The 25080-nt window shown below is 41.8% G+C and overlaps 1 protein-coding gene across 1 annotated transcript; it reads left to right on the plus strand.

Annotated features, from left to right (window-relative positions):
• The first annotated feature begins 5103 nt into the window (after nt 1-5103).
• LOC124150088 (cactin-like) lies at nt 5104-24883 on the plus strand. Its single transcript, XM_046521999.2, has 19 exons — nt 5104-5298; nt 6455-6763; nt 8337-8406; nt 8769-8822; nt 9114-9260; nt 9995-10066; nt 12252-12314; nt 13931-13985; nt 15496-15584; nt 16573-16726; nt 17356-17502; nt 18212-18321; nt 19417-19691; nt 20691-20880; nt 21397-21552; nt 22376-22459; nt 23240-23290; nt 24011-24073; nt 24647-24883. Exons 1-19 carry the CDS (start codon nt 5207-5209, stop codon nt 24770-24772), a joined length of 2307 nt encoding a protein of 768 aa, XP_046377955.2. The 5' UTR covers nt 5104-5206; the 3' UTR covers nt 24773-24883.
• Nucleotides 24884-25080: the final 197 nt, after the last annotated feature.

Genomic DNA, 25080 nt, shown 5'->3' on the forward strand with positions numbered 1-25080 from the left:
TGTGTTTGGGGATGGTAAATATCCTGCATTAGGAATAAACATTGTATTTAGCAAGCCTTGGTGAGCTAAATACATAGTGTTTATTCATAATACAGGATATTTACCATCCCCAAACACACAAGCGTGATAACCTCTTTATCATATAATGTCATTCTTTAATTCTGTGCTTTAAAATCGATTTCCCTCTCTCACATACATTACCGAAACGTTGCGAGTTTTCCTGGAATGCGTGCATTAATATTAATTACGTCACAGGGTAAGTGATGTGTCAGTCGGACAGTGACAGTAGCCAATATAGTTCCAATTGAAATCTGTTTCTAATACTGTGGCGAAGCAGCATATCCGCAAAACAACAATTCTTTTTATTTGACTTTCGCAGGAATCCATCGGTCTGTTCGCTAGAGTAACTGCCCTTAGTCAAAGGGAAAGCTACTCTAATCCTAGTCTATGAGAGGTCACGGCCACGCTCAGGCGTTCACAGTCGGTCTGTCCTGTCATAACGTTAAGAAGTGTAGTCAGATGTACACACAGCGACAAAACGAACAAGGTAACAATTTAAACATAATTCCAACTATTTCAATTTGTGGAGGTTTCAACCCGCAGAGGTCTACAAGCACAGAAATGGCTACTGATCCCGCGTGGCTAGGCCTCGTACCCACCCAAAATTGTTTCGAAATTTATATCTCCAAAGTTGCCAAACTTATAAAATGCCTTAGCTACGTCACAGATAGACACTGATTTTCAGTATATTAGACTGTTCTTTTGATAATGATAGCAATTATCCCTGTAGTTTATCCAGATTCCCGATGGTAAATTTTGACTCGATCGCCGAATGACGATTGTTGTTTGTTTATAAACAGTGAAAGTTGTCCTACTTGACCTTTGATATTTGCATCTCTATCCGCATATGACCCCAACGGATATCGTTTTTATCCGTTGGCTTTATCCTGCCGAGAAACCTACCCATTATATGATAACCACATTGGAGATATAAATTCGAAACAATTTTGCGAGGGCACGAGGCCTAGCCAAGCGGGATCAATAGCCATATCTGTGCTTGTATACATCTGCGGCTTGAAACCTTCTCCACAAATCAAAATAGTTGGATTTTGCCGAAATATGTTTGAATTGTTACCTTGTTTCGTTTTGTCGCTGTGTGTACATCTGACTACACTTCTTAACGTTATGACAGGACGGACCGAGTGTGAACAACGTCTGAGCGTGGCCGTGACGTCTCATAGACTAGGATTAGAGTAGCTTCCCTTTGACAAACGGCAGTCACTCTAGCGACACATTCGTGACCAACTCGTGTTATTCCGGGACAAGCCGAATAACTTCTTGCAGGTCACGGAAAGGGGCGAGTGGTGACGAATGTCTAGCGATAGACCGATGGATTGCCGCGAAAGGCAATTAAAAACAACTGTTGTTTTGCGTATATGTTGCTTCGCCACTGTATAAGAAACATATTTCAGTTGGAACTATATTGGCTACTGTCACTGTCCGACTGACACATCACTTACCCTGTGACATAATAAATATTAATCGCCAAGGCTCGCTAAATACAATGTTTATTCCTAATGCAGGATATTTACCAACCCCAAACACACTCGCGTGATAACCTCTATATATATCTTGCAACCTCGGGGTATCGCGGTACTCATGATGTACGCTAAAAAGAACAAAATGCACTCACTAACCTTTATGACTATTCGTGTTCTCTATATCAGGTGTCATTTATTTTATCTAAATATGCATATATTACTGATAAAAGTTCATTTTTTACACTAGTAGCGCCGAGTAAAAGTGTTATCAGTAATAGGTATTCAATGCATTTAAGATTTTTGTTTAAAAAATAGGATGACAATAGTTTGTAAAAAAAATGTTTTGAAAAACAATAAATATATTTTTAAAAAAGCACTCCCAGTATGCCAAAAGTATGTATATATCATTTGGCTACTAGAGAAGAACGTATTTCTAAGTTTGGCATTATGGCCCTTATATATGATCTCCTAATAGATTCTAGCCACAGAGCGGGAAAAATGTTCGGACAACGTAACTTCCGTTACCTTATTGCCGTGAATATGCAGATGATCTAGTTCAGGTCGAAGGAGAAAGTTTACTTGGGAAACTGGGGGTTATATTGTTGTCCATTGATTGATGGGGGGTAAGGCAATATTTAAAAAAAAGATGCCAGAAGTAAGTATCATCGCGTTAATAACTCCTCACACTTACAGCAGACAGAACATTTCGGGGAAAATGAAATTGTCTACGAAGCGAGCACTTCCTGGTTACTAATTTGCATTAATAGACAGCCTCCATGAGGCGTGACCCGCGTGAGTGGATGTGTGTATATGTAGTGTGTGTATGTGTGCATGTACATAGAAATATATATGTGTATGTATGTGTAATTACTAGTATGTATGTAGGCTTGCATGTGTATTTGTGGTCATGTATTTTTTTATTTATGTGTACGTACAAGTAGCATGTGACATAGTTTGTACATTTCTGTACAGTGTAATGTCTGTACATTTAGGGAAAGGGCCACCTAAGTTGGATAACTTCTGCCCAATCCCGTCACTATATTTATCAATAAAATGTGTTTAAAACAAACAATAAAACAATATAAACGCACATATAATTAAACGGCTGAGAACTTTGTATCAACTGTTAATTAAACGGCTGAGAACTTTGTATCAACTGTTTTAACTTGTACATACCTTCGTGTGGCAACTGCGTCAAAGCTTCACATATTTACTATGAAATAGCAAATGGCCGCTTGACTTGATAAAGCCGGAAGTAAGATACATCCTTTTTCGTATAATGGGCCTGAACTATTGTGTTACTTATGTCATGCGCACGAGATATGTAATAGAGTAACGTGCACGCGTACAAGCAGCGTCACGAAATAAGTGTCACGTGCATGCATAAGCGACTCCCACTCATGAATATTGTAGGGCACAACAAGCATCTACCCTTGCCTTGGCACGAAAACATTATCATCATGTTAACGATAAAAAGCATGTAAGTTTTGAGAAAGGTTGAATTTCACTTTCAAGACAATATGGGGACGGTAGTGTAGGTTAGCGGTGAAAGCATTTATTTGACACAGGGATGAAAATCCTACAGTACAATGTAAGAAGCCCATTGTAGCTATTGCCCGCCGTACGTGTGGCTTCCAACATGCATACGTGTTTTTAGCATTTTGTTACATTGTTTCATATTCGTCTCACTCACCGTGTTTACATATTCATGTAGGTTTTAAGTTTTTGCAGAGACCATAAAATAATTGAGTTTATGGCCTCTGGTTTTTGCAATGATGAATCTTTTTTTTATTTCACCCGACAGACATTCGTTTCTGAAATTTAATAAGGAAATAATTGTTTTATCACACACACACACACGCACACACGCACGCACGCACGCACACACACACACACACACACACACACACACACACACACACACAGAGAGAAACGATACCACCTGTTTGCAACGACATAAAAGAAAAACCAAACAATGCAGAAGTTTAGGATTGGTGTTATGCTTTTGAGAAATCCTTTCACAACATCTGTACATAAATTTCATTTCAATAAAATCTGTACAACCAATATGACAAGCCTTTAAAGATGGGTGGGGTCGAAAGATAAACATTTCGTTAGAGCACTGATCACAGAAACAACGGGAAATGTCACACCACACGTCTCAAAGTCAAGTCAGTAGCGGGTATGTCCACCGTGAGCATCAATACATGCCAGAACACGCCTACGGACCGATGACGTCAAACGTCTGATGACGTTGGGAGTGATGCGTTGCCATTCCTCGAGGAGACATCGTTCCAAGTCCTGGACGTTGACTGGAGGCACACGGCGACGTCGGATTTGCCGATCGAGGTGGTCCCATAAGTGCTCGATGGGATTCATGTCCGGTGAACATGCGGGCCATGGCAAATCCTGTACGTTGGCGTTGGCAAGGAAGTTCTGTGTCAATCTTGCTGTGTGTGGCCTTGCATTGTCATGTTGGAAAAGGAGTCCACGAGGCTGTTGCTGAATAAAGGGCTTCACAACAGGCCGTAGGATGTCATCAAGATAACGCTGTGCATTCAGGTTTTCAGCGAATTACGACAAGCATCGTTTTGACGTCACCACATATGCCACCCCAAACGGCCGGACCTGTTGGATACAGTTAGGCGCCAAACGTTCACCAAATCGTCGGTATACAAGCTGCCGTCCATCGTTTCTGAAGATGGGGAATCTGCTCTCATCAGAGAACATAACACGTGCCCAGTCCCGCCGTTGCCAACGTCGAACTCGCCTGGCCCAGATCAGTCTGTTGTTCCGGTGTCGAGGCGTCAGGAGCGGTCCGCGGTAGGGATGACGTGGCCGGATACCATATACTGCCGTAGTCTCCTGTAGACGGTCTGTCGACTGATCCTGTGACCCAGTGCTGTAGCCGCCGTGGACGTCGCTGTTACGGTGCGGTTCCTCAGGTGTAATACCCGGATGTAACGATCTTCACGGGGCGTGGTTACTCGTGGTCTTCCACTCCTGGGCCTGTCTGACGTCTGACCTGTCTGACGTAACCGCTGCATCAACCTGGTGATAGTGATGCGTGCGCAGCCCAACCTTCTGGCGACGTCGACGTGTGACGCTCCTTGTTGGACCATTCCAACTGCTCTCTCTCTCTCGATGGCTGTCAAACGTGGCATATCTTGTGTTCTTTTTGTTGCTGTGATACAGATTTTCTGCACGTGCAGAACATGCTAGAGAGGGAAATGTCACTTTCACGAAATTTACGTTTTTTCCCGGAAGTGATCACGTGTTCCCGGTATTTTTTATCGACTATGCTGTGTTTGGGATGTGCAATACGAATTGGCATGTTTTCATACTTGACAATTCACTTAGTAAAAAACAATTTTGAAAATAAGTTGGTATCGTTTCTTTTGGACACTAGTTTATATTATACACTTCGACAGTTGGCTTTATGCTTTTCCAGCTTTTCCACATCAAATGATAAAGGAAGCAACAGGCCTAAACTGTATTGTGGGCGATGAATGCTTTGAAATATGAGCGCAACCTGACGACACTGTTAGGAGCTTGGGGTTAGCATTGTAAGGAGCTTACTTGTTTAGTTACCTCCCTTAGGTTCACTTCCTGTTTCATTTCTTGCACGTTTCAAAACATTATATTCCCTTCGTGTTATAACAAAGATGGGCAACAAGAGCAAAAAGAAACACAAACACAGATCTAGATCTCGAGATAGATCGAAACGTCATAAGAAACACAGAAGAAATCAAAGCAGGTACGTGTATTATTAAATACCTAGGCCTGAAATGTTATATGACTTGAAACATTATTCCAACAAAACCATGGACAGAAATCACAGCCTATCGGCGGCTTAAACTTTATTCTTTGATAACAAGTCCGCTGCAAGAGGACTAAAATCACTGATCACTGTGTGTGAACTGCTGGTGTGGGACACTGAATGTGTTAATTGGTGCTCAGCCTAACGAATATTCAGTCAGTCACCAATTATCCCAATTAGCAGAGTGAGTAAATTGGATTTTTGAAATGCCTTATGAATGATTGTTGGGGGTGTAATTGATTAAAAGTGCTCAAAATGTTTGAATGTGTGACAATGAAAGTGTATTAAATTACAAGTGCCCCAAAGGATATATATATGCTGGGAGCACCTTTAGAATCAAGTACCACAACTTCTCGTGAGGCCGGTCTCTCCCGTAGGTCACATGTCTCAGAGACAAGCAACCAGTTTTTTGTGAGAATCCGTCGGACACGAACTCGCAACCTTCAGATTGTTAGCCCATTATCGCACATACCGTCACAAGTCCTATCACTTGCTCTGTAAATCTCTGCAAGATTGCCAGACTGGACAAGATTCCAAATTGGAGTCGTATGTATCTGAAAAGTCCTTTCTGTGTGTTGATGGTTATCAACATTTTTGTGACAGTTGTCAGCAGTATTCCAGCTATATGACGTCTGTCTGTAAATAATCGAGGCTGGACCAGACAATCCAGTGATTGACATCATGAGCATCTATCCTGCAATACTATGACATCAACCAAGTCATCAAGCCTGACCACCCAATCCCTTTAGTTGCCTCTTAGACTAGTATGGTCAGTTTTTTCGGCAAGAGTGGCTTGCTGAAGACCTATTCTATCCCAGGTTGACTTAAAATGTAGTGGCATTAATAATGCTGAAAGATGACTTTTAATGTCTTGTGTATTTTGTGGATCTACAAAAGGCTACAATGAAAGTGAGATGAAGTATGTCAATACATCATCTGTGAATGGTTGACATGGGTGTACGCCTTCATTGTTCATCATAATCTAACTGCCCGTGTAACTTCTTGATAGATATGCAATAAATATTTTTTCTAATCTTCTAATATTAAGTCTCAAAGAACTGTTTTCTTGCAACACTTTGCTTACTCCCTTCAGTGAGGACTCCAGCGAAGATGCTAGCTCTGAGAGTAGGTCAAGGTCGCCTCAGCCAAGACGGGACAAAAAGCGAAAACATGCAAGGTCAAGATCAAGGTCACCCAAAGCAAGAAAACACGGGGAACCAAGTTCTTCTGCTAGTGATTCCAGTGACGACAGCCGGGAGAGACAAGACGAGAGAAAACACAGGCCACCCAATTCTTCTGCTAGTGATTCCAGTGACGACAGCCGGGAGAGACATGACAAGAGAAAACACAAGAGGGACAGGAGACAAGGAGAGAAGCTGGAACATTTCAAGGATCAGAGAAAGTAGGTAGAGACAGGACCGTTTCACCCTGTGAGATTGAATACATCCCTTACATGCAGTGTGTTGTTTGGGTGTGTATGTACCAGGCACATGGACCATTGCTTGTGAGGTGAGGTGAAATGGGGTTTAACATCGCGTCCAAGATTATTGCACTTATATAGCGACGCGCATGCACGTGTATGTGTGTGTGTGTGGCTGCTTGTACTAGTCCGGACTGATGCCGATTTATAGTGCAAGCACACTGAGATACCATGCCGCAGTTTAACATGAATACCCCACTCAGACACAGTATACTGACTCTGAGCCGACCAGTCCTTGTTTTAGCCCCTTAATGCCGAGCGCCAGACAGGGTAACAACAAGTACCATCTTCGAACGTCTTTTGGTATGACGCGGCTGGGGATCGAACGCCGGACCTTCCTCTCTCCGGGCGGACGCTCTACCATTAGACCACAGAGGCTGTCCCATTGCTTGTACTGTCAACCACCGGTCTGGCTGGCCCTGACTCCAGACAGGCCACAAGGATATACTAGATTACATGTTGACGAATCTTCAACTTTTCAGTAACAGTTACCAGGCAATTGTATTCCATCTCTGTGCTGCAGTTATCAGTTAAAAGGTGTAAGATACTAGGGGTGACTATTGGTCTGATAGACACTATTGCGATAACTATTGTTATTGCAAGCAAGTATTGCGATGAATATCGATAGTTTTCAGTGTAACATTTTAGATGGATTTTAGAGTTGATTTAAACCTTGGAACTGAATTTTCCTTTGAATGTGATAACAACAACAAAAAAGTAAAGTTAGAGATATGACTGATTTGTTTTGTCTTTACCCTAACAATTTAAGAAACTTCCACATTACCATGCCTGTGTGAATTACTACCTCTCTTGATCAAAAGAAAAACAAATTTGACCACATTGCATGTATTTTAATGCTATGGTAAATACAATCGAAACTATCGATATTCCTAACTAAAAACGATACTATTTATCGGAAACTGATTTAACAATGGATTTATTAACTTTAAGTGCTTACCAATAGCTATATATCGATATTTCTATTTATCGTGACACCCCTATAAGATACACAAGAACATAACAGCAGTAGAAACTAACATGTTTAGTCCACTAGTCCTTAAAATGATAACATATAACAAAATCCTTGAAAATGACAAATTTCTACCGGTCCTTTTGATGCCTAAACTATTGGGCAGATTTGCAAGGACTACAGGGCTAGTGCTGTTGCTGTGATAGGGACTGTCATGTACAGTTACATCCTGATACAGGGGCCCTTGTAAATATTACTTACAGAAGAGTCTAGACGTTGGTCAGGAAGTGTGTACTGGAGCAGGGGCGCTTAATACAGGGAATATGATACTTGGAATATTGCTGACTGCAGCATAAAACATTCACTCGCTCACAGCAACAGAAGTCCACTGTGGTTTGGAGTTGGATTGGTCACCATGTAATGTGTATTGTGTTATCTATGGTGGTCATGCCCGGAAACGTCATCTTTTGTACAGTGATGTCACAGGCGCTCCTCATGCTCATTAGTTTTCACTCTCTTTTACAGAAAACAGAAGGAATTAATCAAGGCACTTGAAACACCTGAAGAAAAGAGAGCTAGGAGACTTGCTAAGAAGGTAACACTCGAGGGGGTGTCCAGGTCTCCAATGAGCAGCTAGGGACTGACCATTTCATAGTCAGAGAGGGGAGGGGAGGCCTGGGATTTTGTATGGAGACAAGATATTTTTCCTGCTACCGCTGCAAAACCTTATATGTGACCTGTTAGGAGAAAAGGTACCTTATGGGCGCCAGCATACAATTGTGCTATGGCTTCATGAAGATGTTTGACATCAACATACATCAGTAAAGATTGATATGTGTGATGTCTTGTTTCTCTGTAATTAATATGAATTGAACACTGTGAATTGTATTTTTGTGTTCCAAATGTGTTAACAAAGTGGTGTGTTCTTACATCAAGCTGGGTTTTTTCTGTTTCCAGGAAGCAAAGGAGAGGAAGAGAAAGGAAAAGATGGGCTGGGACCAAGATTATCTGGTGAGGACATTGTCAAAACCATTCAAGAAGATTACTTGCCGAGGACCTCTGTGATATTGATGTATAATCTCAACCATAACACTTACTATAATTAATGCCAATTAATATGATATTTCTTCCAGAGTTTGGAACAGTATTCCTTTTAGATGTATTCAGATGTTGCACAGGTCCAGCTTGACTGGGTTTATTCATCAGTGATAAATAAGCTTATCCCGTAAATGTAAGTAAATAGATTGCTTGTTAGGTTCCATGTTTGTTAGATAGAAATGTTATTGTTATGACCTATTGCAGGGCTACACAAACGCTGACAATCCGTTTGGAGACGAGCATCTCCTGGATGCCTTTGTGTGGGGGAAGAAGATGGATAAGGAGGGAAAGAAGAGTTTCTCCAAGGATGACATTCAGAAAATAGCCAAGTCCAAGATGGGAGAGAACAGAGTCAGTAGCATTATTTCTTAGTGTGGAAATATTCTAGGTTGGGTGTCATTATGCATAGGTCTAGGCTATAATGACAATGGTTTGCCTGGCACTTCTCATCTTCCTGAGGCAAGAGAGTTAACTGTCTTTAAAAGTCCAGTTTCCACCCTTGCCGAACTAGGCTGGAATAACTGGGCTCGATCGTAGTGCCACCAGTGGCTATTTCCAGCTATGTCCCTTCTAAGCCTCTCCTATGGACCAATCAGATTCAACCTCTCGTATCACTTGCGTTTGCTTCAAACAAAATGGTGGCGCCCAGTCAGGACGATCTGATCGATAATCAAGATCTATATTGTGATAAAACGGGTCTTACATCGCGAAATGCATTAAATCATGTGAGCACCTTGATTAAAAACATGAAAAGATTTGAAAAATAATTGCTGACGAGTTGGTATTGCACATGTTTTGCAAATCCTGCAATCGACCGAAATCTGCACTACGGTTTACGAACCTGATTTTGATTTCGTTGCGCGATTTTAATTGCACTATGCATAGACTCGTTAGTCCAGCCAAAATGTAACTCCATAATACCAGCCTAGTTCGGCAAGGGTGGAAACTGGACTTTTATAGTCAGTTAACTCTCTTGCCTCGGTAAGATGGGCACTTCTTTTCGAGACCCTGGTTTACTTGCAGTCAACTTTGTACATACGTGTCAGGTATTTATACTGGACTGATTGGTGTTGTCATGGTTACAGAGAGAGCTGGAGAAGGTGAAGAAGCGGAGACTGGAGAGAGAGCATCAGCTGGAGGAGAGGGAGCAGGAGAGGGTGAGTTGTCTCCCTTGTGTGAGAAGCTGTATCTGCTCTGATATTTGAACAAGATGAACACTTTACAGAAACCATGGTAATGCATGTCTACATTGGTGTGATTTTCTGTGATCTATCAGTTTTTTACAAGCAGAAATAAAATCTGTTCTTTTAGCAAGTTTAAAAACTGTTGCAATTAATTATGATTCCTATTGGGGCGGTCGGGTAGCCTAGTGGTTAAAGCGTTCCCTCGTCACGCTGAAATCCCGGGTTCGATTCCTGACATGGGTACAATGTGTGAAGCCCATTTCTGGTGTCCCCCACCATGATATTGCTGGAATATTGCTAAAAGAAGCGTAAAACCATACTCACTCACTCACTCACTCTCTTCATGATATATGTACAGGAAACACTAGACAAGTTTATATTTCCATTCTGAAATCTGTTCAATTTTGTTTAAGGCACGACTCAGCAATATTCCAGCTATATTCCCATGAAGTCGATTGTTAATTCTCTTTGCCAACTATGGGCAAAAGTTTCATGACTGTGCTTTCAGCATGTTCAGGGTTGATGAGGACTTGCAAATGATAAATTCACAGATTAACTTACATCAATGTCACTACCAACGTTTCCATGGTGATTCAGGGTTAGAATTGGTCACCAGCAACCAATGCTGATCACAGGAGGCGACAAATGAATTGGGCGGTCTGGCTCAGTGACTTGGTTGATCACATATTTGGGATATATTATACTATATTCTTAATATCAATCACTGGATTGCCTGGTCCAGAGTTGATTATTTTCAGGTTGCTGTCATCATGGTCATAAAGCTGGAATATTGCTGAAACAAACAATCAACAAACATATGCCATTGATGTGCACAATTGTCCAGTGAGCTCTGTGCACTAGTTTACTACCCCTGATACCCACAAGCTTTACGAAGGATAACACTGGCGCTTTAATGGTGGATAAAAACTGTCTACAGCAGCTACAGATGTGCAATGGCTGGTGCTCTGTACCCCTGATTCATTGATGAAGAAAGTTGTTAGTCTGGAGGGTTTCAATAGAAATGGGCCGTGATATAACTGGAATATTGTTAAAAGCGGCGTTAAACCCAACTCACTCACTCACTCACTGGAAATGGCTGTATGTGAATGTAGCTGTTAGTCTGGAGGGTTTCACTGGAAATGGCTGTGTGTGAATGTAGCTGTTAGTCTGGAGGGTTTCACTGGAAATGGCTGTGTGTGAATGTAGCTGTTAGTCTGGAGGGTTTCACTGGAAATGGCTGTGTGTGAATGTAGCTGTTAGTCTGGAGGGTTTCACTGGAAATGGCTGTGTGTGAATGTAGCTGTTAGTCTGGAGGGTTTCACTGGAATTGGCTGTGTGTGGATATAGCTGTTAGTCTGGAGGGTTTCACTGGGAATGGCTGTGTGTGAATGTAGCTGTTAGTCTGGAGGGTTTCACTGGGAATGGCTGTGTGTGAATGTAGCTGTTAGTCTGGAGGGTTTCACTGGGAATGGCTGTGTGTGAATGTAGCTGTTAGTCTGGAGGGTTTCACTGGGAATGGCTGTGTGTGAATGTAGCTGTTGGTCTGGAGGGTTTCACTGGAAATGGCTGTATGTGAATGTAGCTGTTAGTCTGGAGGGTTTCACTGGGAATGGCTGTATGTGAATGTAGCTGTTAGTCTGGAGGGTTTCACTGGAATTGGCTGTGTGTGGATATAGCTGTTAGTCTGGAGGGTTTCACTGGAATTGGCTGTGTGTGGATATAGCTGTTAGTCTGGAGGGTTTCACTGGAATTGGCTGTGTGTGGATATAGCTGTTAGTCTGGAGGGTTTCACTGGAATTGGCTGTGTGTGGATGTAGCTGTTAGTCTGAAGGGTTTCACTGGAAATGGCTGTGTGTGGATATAGCTGTTAGTCTGGAGGGTTTCACTGGGAATGGCTGTGTGTGGATGTAGCTGTTAGTCTTGAGGGTTTCACTGGAAATGGCTGTGTGTGGATATAGCTGTTGGTCTGGAGGGTTTCACTGGAAATGGCTGTGTGTGGATATAGCTGTTGGTCTGGAGGGTTTCACTGGAAATGGCTGTGTGTGGATATAGCTGTTAGTCTGAAGGGTTTCACTGGGAATGGCTGTGTGTGGATGTAGCTGTTAGTGGAAACATTCGTCACCCCTTCACTCATTCTCTCACTTGTTTGATTGTCCAGGAGCGGCTACAGAGGGAGAAGGAGCTGGAATACTTCCGTGAGTGGGAGATGCAGGAAGATACGGTATGCACACTTTGTAGAATTTTAACAGGGCCTGCATGTTCACTTGTTATAACTTTTACACAATTCTACACATTCTCTGTTAGGGCTTTGACAGGATTCTACACATTCTCTGTTAGGGCTTTGACAGGATTCTACACATTATCTGTTGGGGCCTTCACAGGATTCTACACATTCACTGTTAGGGATTTCACAGGATTCTATGCATTCACTGTTAGAGCTTTCACTGGATTTTACACATTCACTGTTAGGGCTCTGACAGGAGTCTACACATTATCTGTTAGGGCTTTCACAGGATTCTACACATTCACTGTTGGAGCTTTCACAGGATTCTACACATTCACTGTTAGGGCTTTCATAGGATTCTACACATTCACTGTTAGGGCTTTCATAGGATTCTACACATTCACTGTTAGGGCTTTCACAGGATTCTACACATTCAATGTTAGGGCTCTGACAGGATTCTACACATTCACTGTTAGAGCTTTCACAGGATTCTACACATTCACTGTTAGGGCTTTCACAGGATTCTACACATTCACTGTTAGGGCTTTCATAGGATTCTATACATTCACTGTTAGGGCTTTCACAGGATTCTACACATTCAATGTTAGGGCTCTGACAGGATTCTACACATTCACTGTTAGAGCTTTCACAGGATTCTACACATTCACTTTTAGGGCTTTCACTGGATTCTAGATATTTACTGTTAGGTCTTTCACAGGATTCTAGGACCCGGGTTCAATTCCTGACATGGGCACAATGTGTGAAGCCCATTTCTCGTGTCTCCCACCGTGATATTGCTGAAATATTGCTAAAGGCGTAAAACCATACTCACTCACAGGATTTCACGCATTCACCAAATATCATGGACCCTGACTCACTCACATCTGTCTGCGTATAGATAGGATGTGTGTACAAGGAAGCTGATTCTCTCACATATGTCTGTGTATAGATAGGATGTGTGTACAAGGAAGCTGATTCTCTCACATCTGTCTGTGTATAGATAGGATGTGTGTACAAGGAAGCTGATTCTCTCACATATGTCTGTGTATAGATAGGATGTGTGTACAAGGAAGCTGATTCTCTCACATATGTCTGTGTATAGATAGGATGTGTGTACAAGGAAGCTGATTCTCTCACATATGTCTGTGTATAGATAGGATGTGTGTACAAGGAAGCTGATTCTCTCACATATGTCTGTGTATAGATAGGATGTGTGTACAAGGAAGCTGATTCTCTCACATATGTCTGTGTATAGATAGGATGTGTGTACAAGGAAGCTGATTCTCTCACATCTGTCTGTGTATAGATAGGATGTGTGTACAAGGAAGCTGATTCTCTCACATCTGTCTGTGTATAGATAGGATGTGTGTACAAGGAAGCTGATTCTCTCACATATGTCTGTGTATAGATAGGATGTGTGTACAAGGAAGCTGATTCTCTCACATATGTCTGTGTATAGATAGGATGTGTGTACAAGGAAGCTGATTCTCTCACATATGTCTGTGTATAGATAGGATGTGTGTACAAGGAAGCTGATTCTCTCACATCTGTCTGTGTATAGATAGGATGTGTGTACAAGGAAGCTGATTCTCTCACATCTGTCTGTGTTCCAGTTTCATCTCCATCAGGCCAAGCTGAGGTCCAAGATCAGGATACAGGACGGACGAGGTGAGTGTCGTCAGGGTCAAATGCTTGGTATCATTGCTTAGCTGAATTGATTACAGATCTTAATTAGTAGAAAAATACTCATATGATTATATATTTCATTTTTTTACATGATAATAATTGATACCTCGTACAGTGATCCCTCGCTACAACGCTACCTACGGGGTCCAAATAATTGATGAGCGTTATAGATGATCAGCGATTTAACGAAGGTCGAGTCGTAGGTGGGAGATGACCAACAAAACAGTATACATGCTCTGCCTACCTAACACGATCTACGTTGCACACTTCAGAGTTTCAAAAAGGATTAGAATAGAAGTTATTTATGATTCATAGTGTAAAAAAAGATTTATCGAGTATGATATGCGCTTTAAAAAAAACAATGCATCGTATCCCTTCAGGTGAAGAAGCAGGTAGGTAGATCTATAACAAACTTGGTAAATAAAAGTATGAAATTTGATATAAAACATCACTAGACATGATGATTTACCATTTAAAATGTATTTCCTGCTCTCAAAGGCATTGTTTTATATGCAGAGATTAAGATTACCGTGTGTATTTTCACGTAAACTAAGCCGGAAATAGCAATCAGCTGTGCACACGTTTCCTCCCAATCTACCGGTGATTCAGTTAAAACGTACCCAATGATACAACTTTAAAGAAATTTGATGCAAAGGTTGGAAGAAATTGTATCTGAAATTATTATTCATCAGGAATAATATTTTCAAATATCGTGTTATTTTAGTTGCAGCTTCCACTATATATACTTAAAATTATAAGAACCACAAGCATAGCACTTTGGTACAGATTGTATGCAGGATATTTTTTGACGTATGGAATGATTTTGACCAGTCACCGTAGGGACCTCCCGCGCAACATGTATTTCGATTGCAAAAATGTTATGTTGACATTTAATTGTCAAACTGCCTCAAATATGACTTTTAGCGGGTCATGGTACGGCATTTATGATATGTGTATCCATTCTCTTGCAACTAAAGTTCGTTTCAAGGCGTCAATGGTGGTAATCTGACTGTGGTTGCTGTTAATAACGGTGAGTTGTGCGATCTACCGATCATTTCGCATACGATTTCGCCGAAATTATTGTAAACATTATTATAATTATTGAATGAAATTTTGAATATAATTAAAAAAAATATATTGCAAAACATTAGTCCAGATAAACAATGAACATTTTATTTTTTACCAGATATTAGGATAATAGGATAAAACTGTGTACTATAGTTGGGATTTGTTGACTGGTATTTCCGGTGTTACGTGATTGCGGTGATCAGCTGATAATGTTTTCTGAGATAGGGAAAACATCGTGTCATTGGAAAACTTGAGCTTATTGAAAATGTTAATAAATTTTGGGAGCCATGCTTTACCACGCGCTATAACTGAGTTAGCGCTATATTGAAGGGCGCAATAACAAATGAACACTGTATTTCTTTTCTTCTTCTTTTTTTTATTGATTTAAGTATGTTTTCTAATATAGAAGGTGTTGTTTTTTCAGCTAAGCCTATTGATCTCCTGGCCAAGTATATCAGTGCAGAAGATGATGAGCTTGCCATAGAGATGCATGAGCCCTACACCTACCTCCATGTAAGCAGACCCCTTACCTTGTGTGTTCTTGTAATGCCTGGACTATTACTGAAGGAGCTCATTGTTGCATTGAATGATGTTGATATATGTTCTGCTGTGTATACACCTGTGACTGTAGGGTCTGACTTGCTACACCTGTGACTGAAGGGTCTGACTTGCTACATCTGGGACTGAAGGGTCTGACTTGCTACACCTGTGACTGTAGGGTCTGACTTGCTACATCTGTGACTGTAGGGCCTGACTTGCTACATCTGTGACTGTAGGGCCTGACATGCTACATCTGTGACTGTAGGGCCTGACTTGCTACACCTGTGACTGTAGGGTCTGACTTGCTACACCTGTGACTGTAGGGCCTGACTTGCTACATCTGTGACTGTAGGGTCTGACTTGCTACATCTGTGACTGTAGGGCCTGACTTGCTACATCTGTGACTGTAGGGCCTGACATGCTACATCTGTGACTGTAGGGCCTGACATGCTACATCTGTGACTGTAGGGCCTGACATGCTACATCTGTGACTGTAGGGCCTGACATGCTACATCTGTGACTGTAGGGCCTGACATGCTACATCTGTGACTGTAGGGTCTGACTTGCTACATCTGTGACTGAAGGGCCTGACTTGCTACATCTGTGACTGTAGGGTCTGACTTGCTACATCTGTGACTGTAGGGCCTGACTTGCTACATCTGTGACTGTAGGGCCTGACATGCTACATCTGTGACTGTAGGGCCTGACATGCTACATCTGTGACTGTAGGGTCTGACTTGCTACATCTGTGACTGTAGGGTCTGACTTGCTACATCTGTGACTGTAGGGCCTGACATGCTACATCTGTGACTGTAGGGTCTGACTTGCTACATCTGTGACTGTAGGGTCTGACTTGCTACATCTGTGACTGTAGGGTCTGACTTGCTACATCTGTGACTGTAGGGTCTGACTTGCTACATCTGTGACTGTAGGGTCTGACTTGCTACATCTGTGACTGTAGGGTCTGACTATCACGGATCTGGAGGATCTGTTGGAGGACATTAAGGTCTACCTGGAACTGGAACAGGGGAAGAACACAGACTACTGGAGAGACATCGTCACGGTGACAGAGGATGAACTAAACAAGCTTCGCAAGCTGGATGCTAGCACAAGAGGTTAGAGTCTACTTAGATAACTTGGCCTTGATCTGAAAATTTCATTGCCATGTGTATTGATATGTGTTTTTGGTTTATGGATGTTAAACCCTAAATAAACATGAATAGATGCCAATGTAGAGTAAAGCTTAATAATTTGTACATTTATCCATGAGACAGGAAATCTGTCTTGGACTCCTCGCTACAGTGTGAAGCCGGTCCTAGGCAGGCCTTTCAGCAAGATGACTAGTATCATTAAGGGAGTCGGTAAAGTACGGTTATAACAAACTCAAAGGGACCACTAATTTTAGTTTGTTATAACCGTAGTTCATTATAAACATATATACAGCAAATGGCCAGGACCAAAAAAACAATTTGTTGTATATGCCAGTTCGTTATATCCGCCAGTTCGTTATAAACATAGTTTACTGTATTACATTCTGCCCTGGGGGCGGTCGGGTAGCCTAGTGGTTAATGTCGTTGCCCATCACGCCGAAGACCTGGGTTCGATTCCCAACGTACGTACAATGTGTGGAGCCCATTTCTGGTGTTCACTGCTGTGTTATTGCTTGGATATTGCTAAAAGCGGTGTAAAGCCATACTCACTCACTCACATTCTGCCCTGAGAAAACCACCACACTGCGTTTCAGAATATTTTGGTGACCGTCGGGAGGGCATCAACACAGCTGTGACCAGCGAGGTCAGCAACATCTTCAAGGGCAAGACCACGAATCAGCTGAAGCTTCTGGAGCAGCAGATCAGGGAGAAGCTCAGTGGTGGAGAGGGGATTGATATTGGTGAGTTTTCCTTCTCTCCATGCATGGCCTCTGAATCTTACAAAGCATAGTGCGGCTGGCCCTTTCTTAACCAGCCACCCTACATTCAGCAGGACCCATGAAGATCCAGGGTAGGATAGCACCTAAGCAACCCATGCTAGCCGTAAAAGGCGACTATGCTTGTTGTAAAAGGCGACTATGCTTGTTGTAAGAGGCGACTATGCTTGTTGTAAGAGGCATCTTTGGGATCGGGTGGTCAGACTCGCAGAATTTTTGATGCATGTCATTGTATTCCAATTGTATAGATTGATGCTCATGATGTCAATCACTGGAATTTCTGGTCCAGACTTGATTATTTAAATACATCTGTCATATAACTGGAATATTGCTGAGTGCTGCGTTAAACAAAAACAAACCAACATTCAGCAGTCTGTCATTGTCTGCAAGTATCCAATACATTCTGTACACGATTGAAAGCAGTAATAATGTCATCTTAACTTCATTTTTCTGACTTCCAGGGTACACACCTAAATCATCTGATAGTAACAAAGGTTCCTTCCTAGCCTTGGCATGTATTTTGTTATTTTGAATTACTTTGTATCTTTATGATGTGACGTCTGAAGGATCATAATCTGACACTGACCGATCAGCATCAGCAAGATACTTGTGCCATGGCACAGTAGCTCGCCATGTATTAGCATAGTGTAGATGCTGGATCCCTGTGTTCCAGGTTACTGGGAATCCCTGCTTCAGCAGCTGAAGGCTCACATGGCTCGGACGAGGCTCCGGGAACGTCATCAGGATGTCCTCAAGCAGAAGCTCAATGCCCTGAAGAGAGAGGTAAACATTCAGTGTCTACATTCACATCATGCCACTCACACTGAGCAGAAGCATTCCTTCATTTTAAACTGAAGTAAAGCTTTCCTGGGCCCTAAACCAGAGACTGCAGAGGAGTGGCCTCATGGTGCTAATTTTCAAAATATCTGTGGGATTGATTTCAAATAATTATGTGGTATGATTTATATAAATATATAGTTTTATGAACATATATATGAGCTCCTAGCCAGACAAGTCTGGCGCTTGGCATTAAGGGGCTAAAACAAGGACTGGTCGGCTCAGAGTCAGTACACTGTGTCTGAGTGGGGTATTCATGTTAAACTGCGGCATGGTATCTCAGTGAGCTAGCACTATAAATCGGCATCAGTCCGGACTTGTACAAGCAGCCACACAAACACACACACACGTACATGCACGTCGCTATATAAGTACAATTATCTTGGACGCGACGTTAAACCCCATTTCACCTCACCTCACCTAGCCAGACGAATTATTGATTTTAGATATGAGCTGAATGAACATGCTAAAGTGTATATGCGAAGACAGGGCTGAAGTAAGATATCTCAAAGTGTAAGGTCATGCTTGTATTACTATATAGTCTTTTCACAAGATGCATTTCTGAAGACACTTATGGGTAGAGGTACTGTTATTATGCATGATTTGGTGGACACCATTCATGCAACAATCGCATTAAAACAATCTGAGGACATCCCTTTACAGATCCGTTCGGAACAACCTTTGACAGTCACTGGCTTGACAACTGAATCAGTCACAATCATCTTCTATTTCTTGCTTGAGGGGGATAAACATTTGAACGGAAGATATTTTGCATTGCCATACAATCTAGGCCATATATTAGACATTTCAGAATGCTGCTTTCTGACTGGCTAATGCCGACTTCATGACAGTCATTTCATTGGTCAAAGTTAGTGAAAAGTCATTCTGATGTGACCTACAATGGGATGTCCTCAGATCTTTGTTTTTGTAGTAGCAAGATCTGAGATCTGATTTGAATGAGATTGTTCATGCAACTGCTGTCAGCCATCTTCCTATGCCCTCTCTCTATTAGTACTTCTTCACTTGTAATTCTACTTCCAGCAAGGAATAGATTCTGATCCACTTTTTCCTGTGCTGCAAGATGATTCGAGAGGCAGCACATCAGATCAGTCTTCACCAGCTGTCCATCGGTCATCTCCCGCTCCTGGGGTCCATAGGTCATCCCCTGCAATGTATCGAGCCTCCCCCGTCCCCCAGAGGTCGTCCCCTGCCCCCCAGCCAGGCACCTCATCCCAGTCCGAGGAGCAGCCCAGGGTGGAGGAGGACCCAGGGGCCGAGAGGCAGGACAGTGAGGACGAGGAGGAAGATGGAGAAGAGTATGTGTTCCGGACATTTCACAAGTTTTCTTTCCTTTCACTGCTGAATTGTGGAACAAAATTATGATTATATTTGCGATGATGTACAGCAACACTGACTGTTACAAGTTCACAATCCCCGTGAAGATTCCTGGGTAGTATAGGTCTTCAGCAAACGTAAACGGTGACTATGCTTGTCGTAAAAGGTGACTAACGGGATCGGGTGGTCAGGCTCGCTGACTTGGTTGATGCATGTAATCGATCCCAATTGCGTGGATTGATGCTCATGATATCAATCACTGGATTGTCTGGTCCAGACTCGATTATTTACAGACCGCTGTCATATAGCTGGAATATTGCTGAGTGCGGCGTTAAACAACAAACCAACCTGTTTCACAAAGTGATCTTAGCGATACGACTGTCATAAGTCTGTTTTAAATTACGGGAGTTACTATCATCTTAGCGCTACGACTGTCATAAGTCTGTTTTAATGTATGGGAGTTACAATCATCTTAGCAGAAAGAAAGCTCTGTGGAACGGACCCCTGTTCATTTCTGATTGGATACTGACAGCTTCCTCTTTCATAAGATGCATATATATTTTATTTTGAGCAGTTGCATTTTTGTGATTTGGGTAGCCAGTATGGAGGGTTTAGGCAAACACAACCACAGAGTTCAATTCCCAACATGGGAACAAAGTTTGCAAGTCATTCTTTCGTTCCCAGTTCGTGAAAAACGCTGAGGTTACCTGAAAAGCTTTTTCCTTGCTCCCTGTGTGAAAGTGAAAGATATTTGACTACACTGACTTTCTGGACCGCCTCAGTCATCTAGCGGATATAGTTAGGATCTGGGAAGCAGGAGGTCTGTGCTAGCACTATAAAACGTACCTAGTACAGACGAGAACAAGCAGATACACACGCAAGCATGCACAGACGCACACACTCACACACATCACTATTTCAGTGCAACAGTCTAAAAGAAGACCTTAAACCTCATTTCACCTCCCCTGACTTTCTGGCAGCTCGGAGCCACTCATCACTGAAGCTGACCTGGAGGAGGAGGCAGTGGACGACTACACCGCCGGCAGCTACAGCCCCAGGCTGCTTCGCAACAATGAGCTGGACATCGACGCTGTGGTGTACGACCCAGTGGACGACCTCAAGAAACTGGATCTTGCTCGGGATCAAGTGCGGACAACAGGCCGAGTTAGGGTATGTTATGAAGGATATTGTCAAGTAACATTCAGGTGTTAGGGTATGTTATTAAGGATATTGTCGAGTAGGATTTAGGAGTTAGTGTATGTTATGAAGGATATTGTTGAGTAGGATTTAGGAGTTGTGTATGTTATCAAGGATATTGTCGAGTAGGACTCAGGATCAAGTGTTCTCCACCGCCTGAGTTGGGGTATGTTATTAGGGAAATTATAACATTGAACAGTAAATCTGAAGCAGATCTTGACAGATTATACATATTTATTCCTGTATGCAGTCTCGAATAATACAGCTGTTATGAAATGTGCCTTTATGTTTCGGTGCCAAATTATATCTTGTGAATGTCCAATGGATATATAGAATGACACATCTGGGGCTTCCAGGGAAGACGCTGCTTGCTGCCATGTTTATGTGATGATGAGAATGCAAAGTGTCACGCTTGCGGAGGAGATAAGTCATATGTGCTCATTCTTTAGTCCCTCAGTTTTTATTCTTGTATTTTTGCCTTCAATTCAGCTTGATGGAGAGACGCTGTTTGAGAAGAAGGCCCGAGAGGGGATGAATGATGACGAGGCCCAGTTCAGTGTTGAAGTGACGTTAGATAAGCAGGCTTTCCTGTGGTCCGACAAATACAGGCCACGGAAACCACGATTCTTCAACAGAGTCCACACGGTGAGTACCAGGGGATGTTATTGATGTAACTCTAGACAGACCCCGTAAAGAGACCGGGAAGAATTTGTCTTCAGAAACCCATGCTTGTAAAGGATGACTAACGATCCAAGTGGTCAGGCTCGCTGTCTTGGTGGATGAGTGTCATCGAATCCCAGTTGCGTAGATTGATGCTCATTATGTCAATCCCTGGATTGTCTGGTCCAGACTCAGTTATTTGCAGACTGCCACCATGGTTGGAATTTGCCGAGGTCGGCATTAAACATCAAGCCATCCAACAAACTAGACAGATGGTGCAAATCTCACCCAACTGGACTGGATTGTTGGAGGAAAACATGATGAAAGATCTGGAAGCATAGAATATAATCTTGATTGATTTTGTGTGTGGGACTTCCGGCCGTATCCCCCTTAAAAATATATATGATTAAAAGAATTGAGCTTCAATGCATACATAAAAACTTGGATACGGGCAGAAGTCTTTCTATGACTTTATGTCACTTTAATTGAGTATCATTGGTGAAACCTGTATCAGCAAGAGACATGTTCATGCTGTCAGATTTGCCATCCACCCCTTTAAAATGCTGACAGATTCAAAATTACAAAATATTTGCAGTATTATAAGCATATTCAGTTCAAATGTATATTTGTCATGATTGCGTAACTATCCAGGTGAGCGCTACAGGCCCTACAGGCCTCTTGTTTAAATAAGACATGTTCTGGTTATTGTTACATACAATGGTGTAAATGCTGTAGCATCAGTCTCGTTGGCCTTTGACATGTTTTAGGTAGGAATATTCCCACAGTGATGAACATGTCTTCTTTGTAGGGTTTCGAATGGAACAAGTACAATCAAACCCACTACGATATTGACAACCCACCGCCAAAGATTGTCCAGGGTTACAAGTTCAATGTAAGTAGATCAATGTCATAATACGTCTTCCTCTTGTATCAATGAGCCCATAATTACTTAATTAGGGTATTGTCAGGTGTAAATTCATAATGATCGACACATCAATGAATTGGGACACCACTAATCATACATCTGTTTAAAACTGACACTGAAGTATTCTCTATGTGTAATAAGTTGATAGGGAAGTCTGTTCTATATGTAATACGTTGACAGTGAAGTATTCTCTATGTGTAATAAGTTGATAGGGAAGTCTGTTCTATATGTAATACGTTGACAGTGAAGTATTCTCCATGTGTAATAAGTTGATAGGGAAGTCTGTTCTATATGTAATACATTGACAGTGAAGTATTCTCCATGTGTAATAAGTTGATAGGGAAGTCTGTTCTATATGTAATACATTGACAGTGAAGTATTCTCCATGTGTAATAAGTTGATAGGGAAGTCTGTTCTATATGTAATACGTTGACAGTGAAGTATTCTCCATGTGTAATAAGTTAATGGGTAAGTCTGTTCTATATGTAATACGTTGACAGTGAAGTATTCTCCATGTGTAATAAGTTGAAAAGGGAAGTCTGTTCTATATGTAATATGTTGACAGTGAAGTATTCTCCTTGTGTAATAATGACAGTGAAGTATTCTCCATGTGTAATAAGTTGATGGGGAAGTCTGTTCTATATGTAATAAGTTGATGGGGAAGTCTGTTGTATATGTAATACTGGGGAAGTCTGTTCTATATGTAATGTGTCTGTTGTATTGACCAAGCTATTTCCCTCCACACAGATATTCTACCCAGATCTCATTGACAAGTCAGCAACACCAGAATACACAGTGGTAAGTCCTCGTGCCGAATATGAATCATTTGTTGGATACCCTCTGCATACCCTGTTTGGAGGAGACGTGTCACCAGGTATCGTTTATGCTGCCCACGAAACACAGTATCACTAAGTGTCGCACATCAGTTCCCATATTAAAGCTCTCAACAGATAAATGTGACATCTTTTCGCCTATCAATGTTTCCGTCTTTCACTCCACTAACTGCATGTTGTATCCGTTTCTTTATTTGACTATGTGTGGGCCAATGATACAGGTCACAGATGCAAATATTTGAGGTAATAATGTCTTGGATGTAAAATGGAAGAAATGCAGAGTATAACCTCAACTTGTTCCTGCATTTGATGAGCATCATGGAATCTAAAAGTGGAAACTTGACACATTATTTTATCACTGAATTGTAACAAAACATTTTTCTATTTCAACCTAAAATCAGTGATTAGTCGGTAAGATTTCTGTGCTGTGAACTATTAACTTACTAAGCACACAAGTTGCATTCGGAGGCCTGTTTTTTCCATACCACCATGGCACTCAGACCAGCTTCTTACTCAGATTCCCAACAGTGATAATATGTAATGAAACATTTTACATTATTATTATTATTATTATTATTATTGGTAGTTTGATATTTATCAACAGTCTTGTCCCCTTGACGTAATATAGGTGTAAAGTAGTATGTGCCTGTGTATTGCATAACCGATTCAACTCTTCCTTGACCAGACTCCCTGCGATGACAACAAGGACTTCGCCACTCTCAGGTTTCATGCTGGACCACCCTATGAGGTAAGTGTTCTGTACGATCGGATGAAGCTGGGACCTAAATTCTCATAAAGCTTCCTAATAATCAACGAAATGTGTCCAGGGTGCCTGTTTCAGAGTTTGTAAAAACTATGTTCCCCAAGTACATTTGGCTGCTTTGTAGTGTAGTCTCTATTATTGACCAACACATGAAGCCACAGACTTGTTCCAGCGAGTGATCAGACCAATGACAATCACAATATTTCCTGTGCAACACATGGCTTCGTGGCCCCCTAACCTACACCTTGCTTCAGTGTCAGGCAAAGACAGGCTTCACATAACGTGCATTAACAGAGTAGGGCTAATTTGATTTTTGTGAGTCATACATTGTCTCATTTCATTGTCTCACTAAAAACAGAAACACGTCACTATAACATAGCATCTGTGGGTATTCATGGGTAGTAGGGGAACATAATGTTTACAAACTTGTGACATGGATATTTTCAAAGTAAATATCAGACATCATGAATACATGCCTCCAAGACATATTCTAGACATTTATGGTGGCTTTTGGGGAAAAAGTTGTCCATGTATCTGATGAATTGTTGACCGTTGTAGGACATAGCCTTCAAGATTGTCAATCGCGAGTGGGAGTATTCGTACAAGCGTGGGTTCCGATGTCAGTTCCAAAACAACATTTTCCAGCTGTGGTTCCACTTCAAGAGATATCGGTACCGAAGATGAACAGGGACTTCAGCCTGTGACGTCACCACCAACACCATCGGCATCATCTGTATATATGTCACCCTGTAGATAACACTATTTTATCCTGTGTAAATAAACTCAAACTTGTAATCCTTGTTCTGGGTGTTTTTGTATCCATATCACTGAGGAATAGTGTATGAAAAGGAAAATAGTTGGCGATGGTTATTTATATTTTGGTATTTTAGCCTCTGCTGTTCATTTTGATTGGGGAAAATAGCACAACTTCATCTTATTGACAATAGCCCTCTCACAGTTTTGTCCTGATAGATGGTCTGCATGTGCAGTTG

The sequence above is a fragment of the Haliotis rufescens genome, unplaced genomic scaffold, assembly GCF_023055435.1.
Source record: "Haliotis rufescens isolate VD_foot unplaced genomic scaffold, xgHalRufe1.0.p SCAF_1, whole genome shotgun sequence".
NCBI classification, from domain to species: Eukaryota; Metazoa; Mollusca; class Gastropoda; order Lepetellida; family Haliotidae; genus Haliotis; species Haliotis rufescens.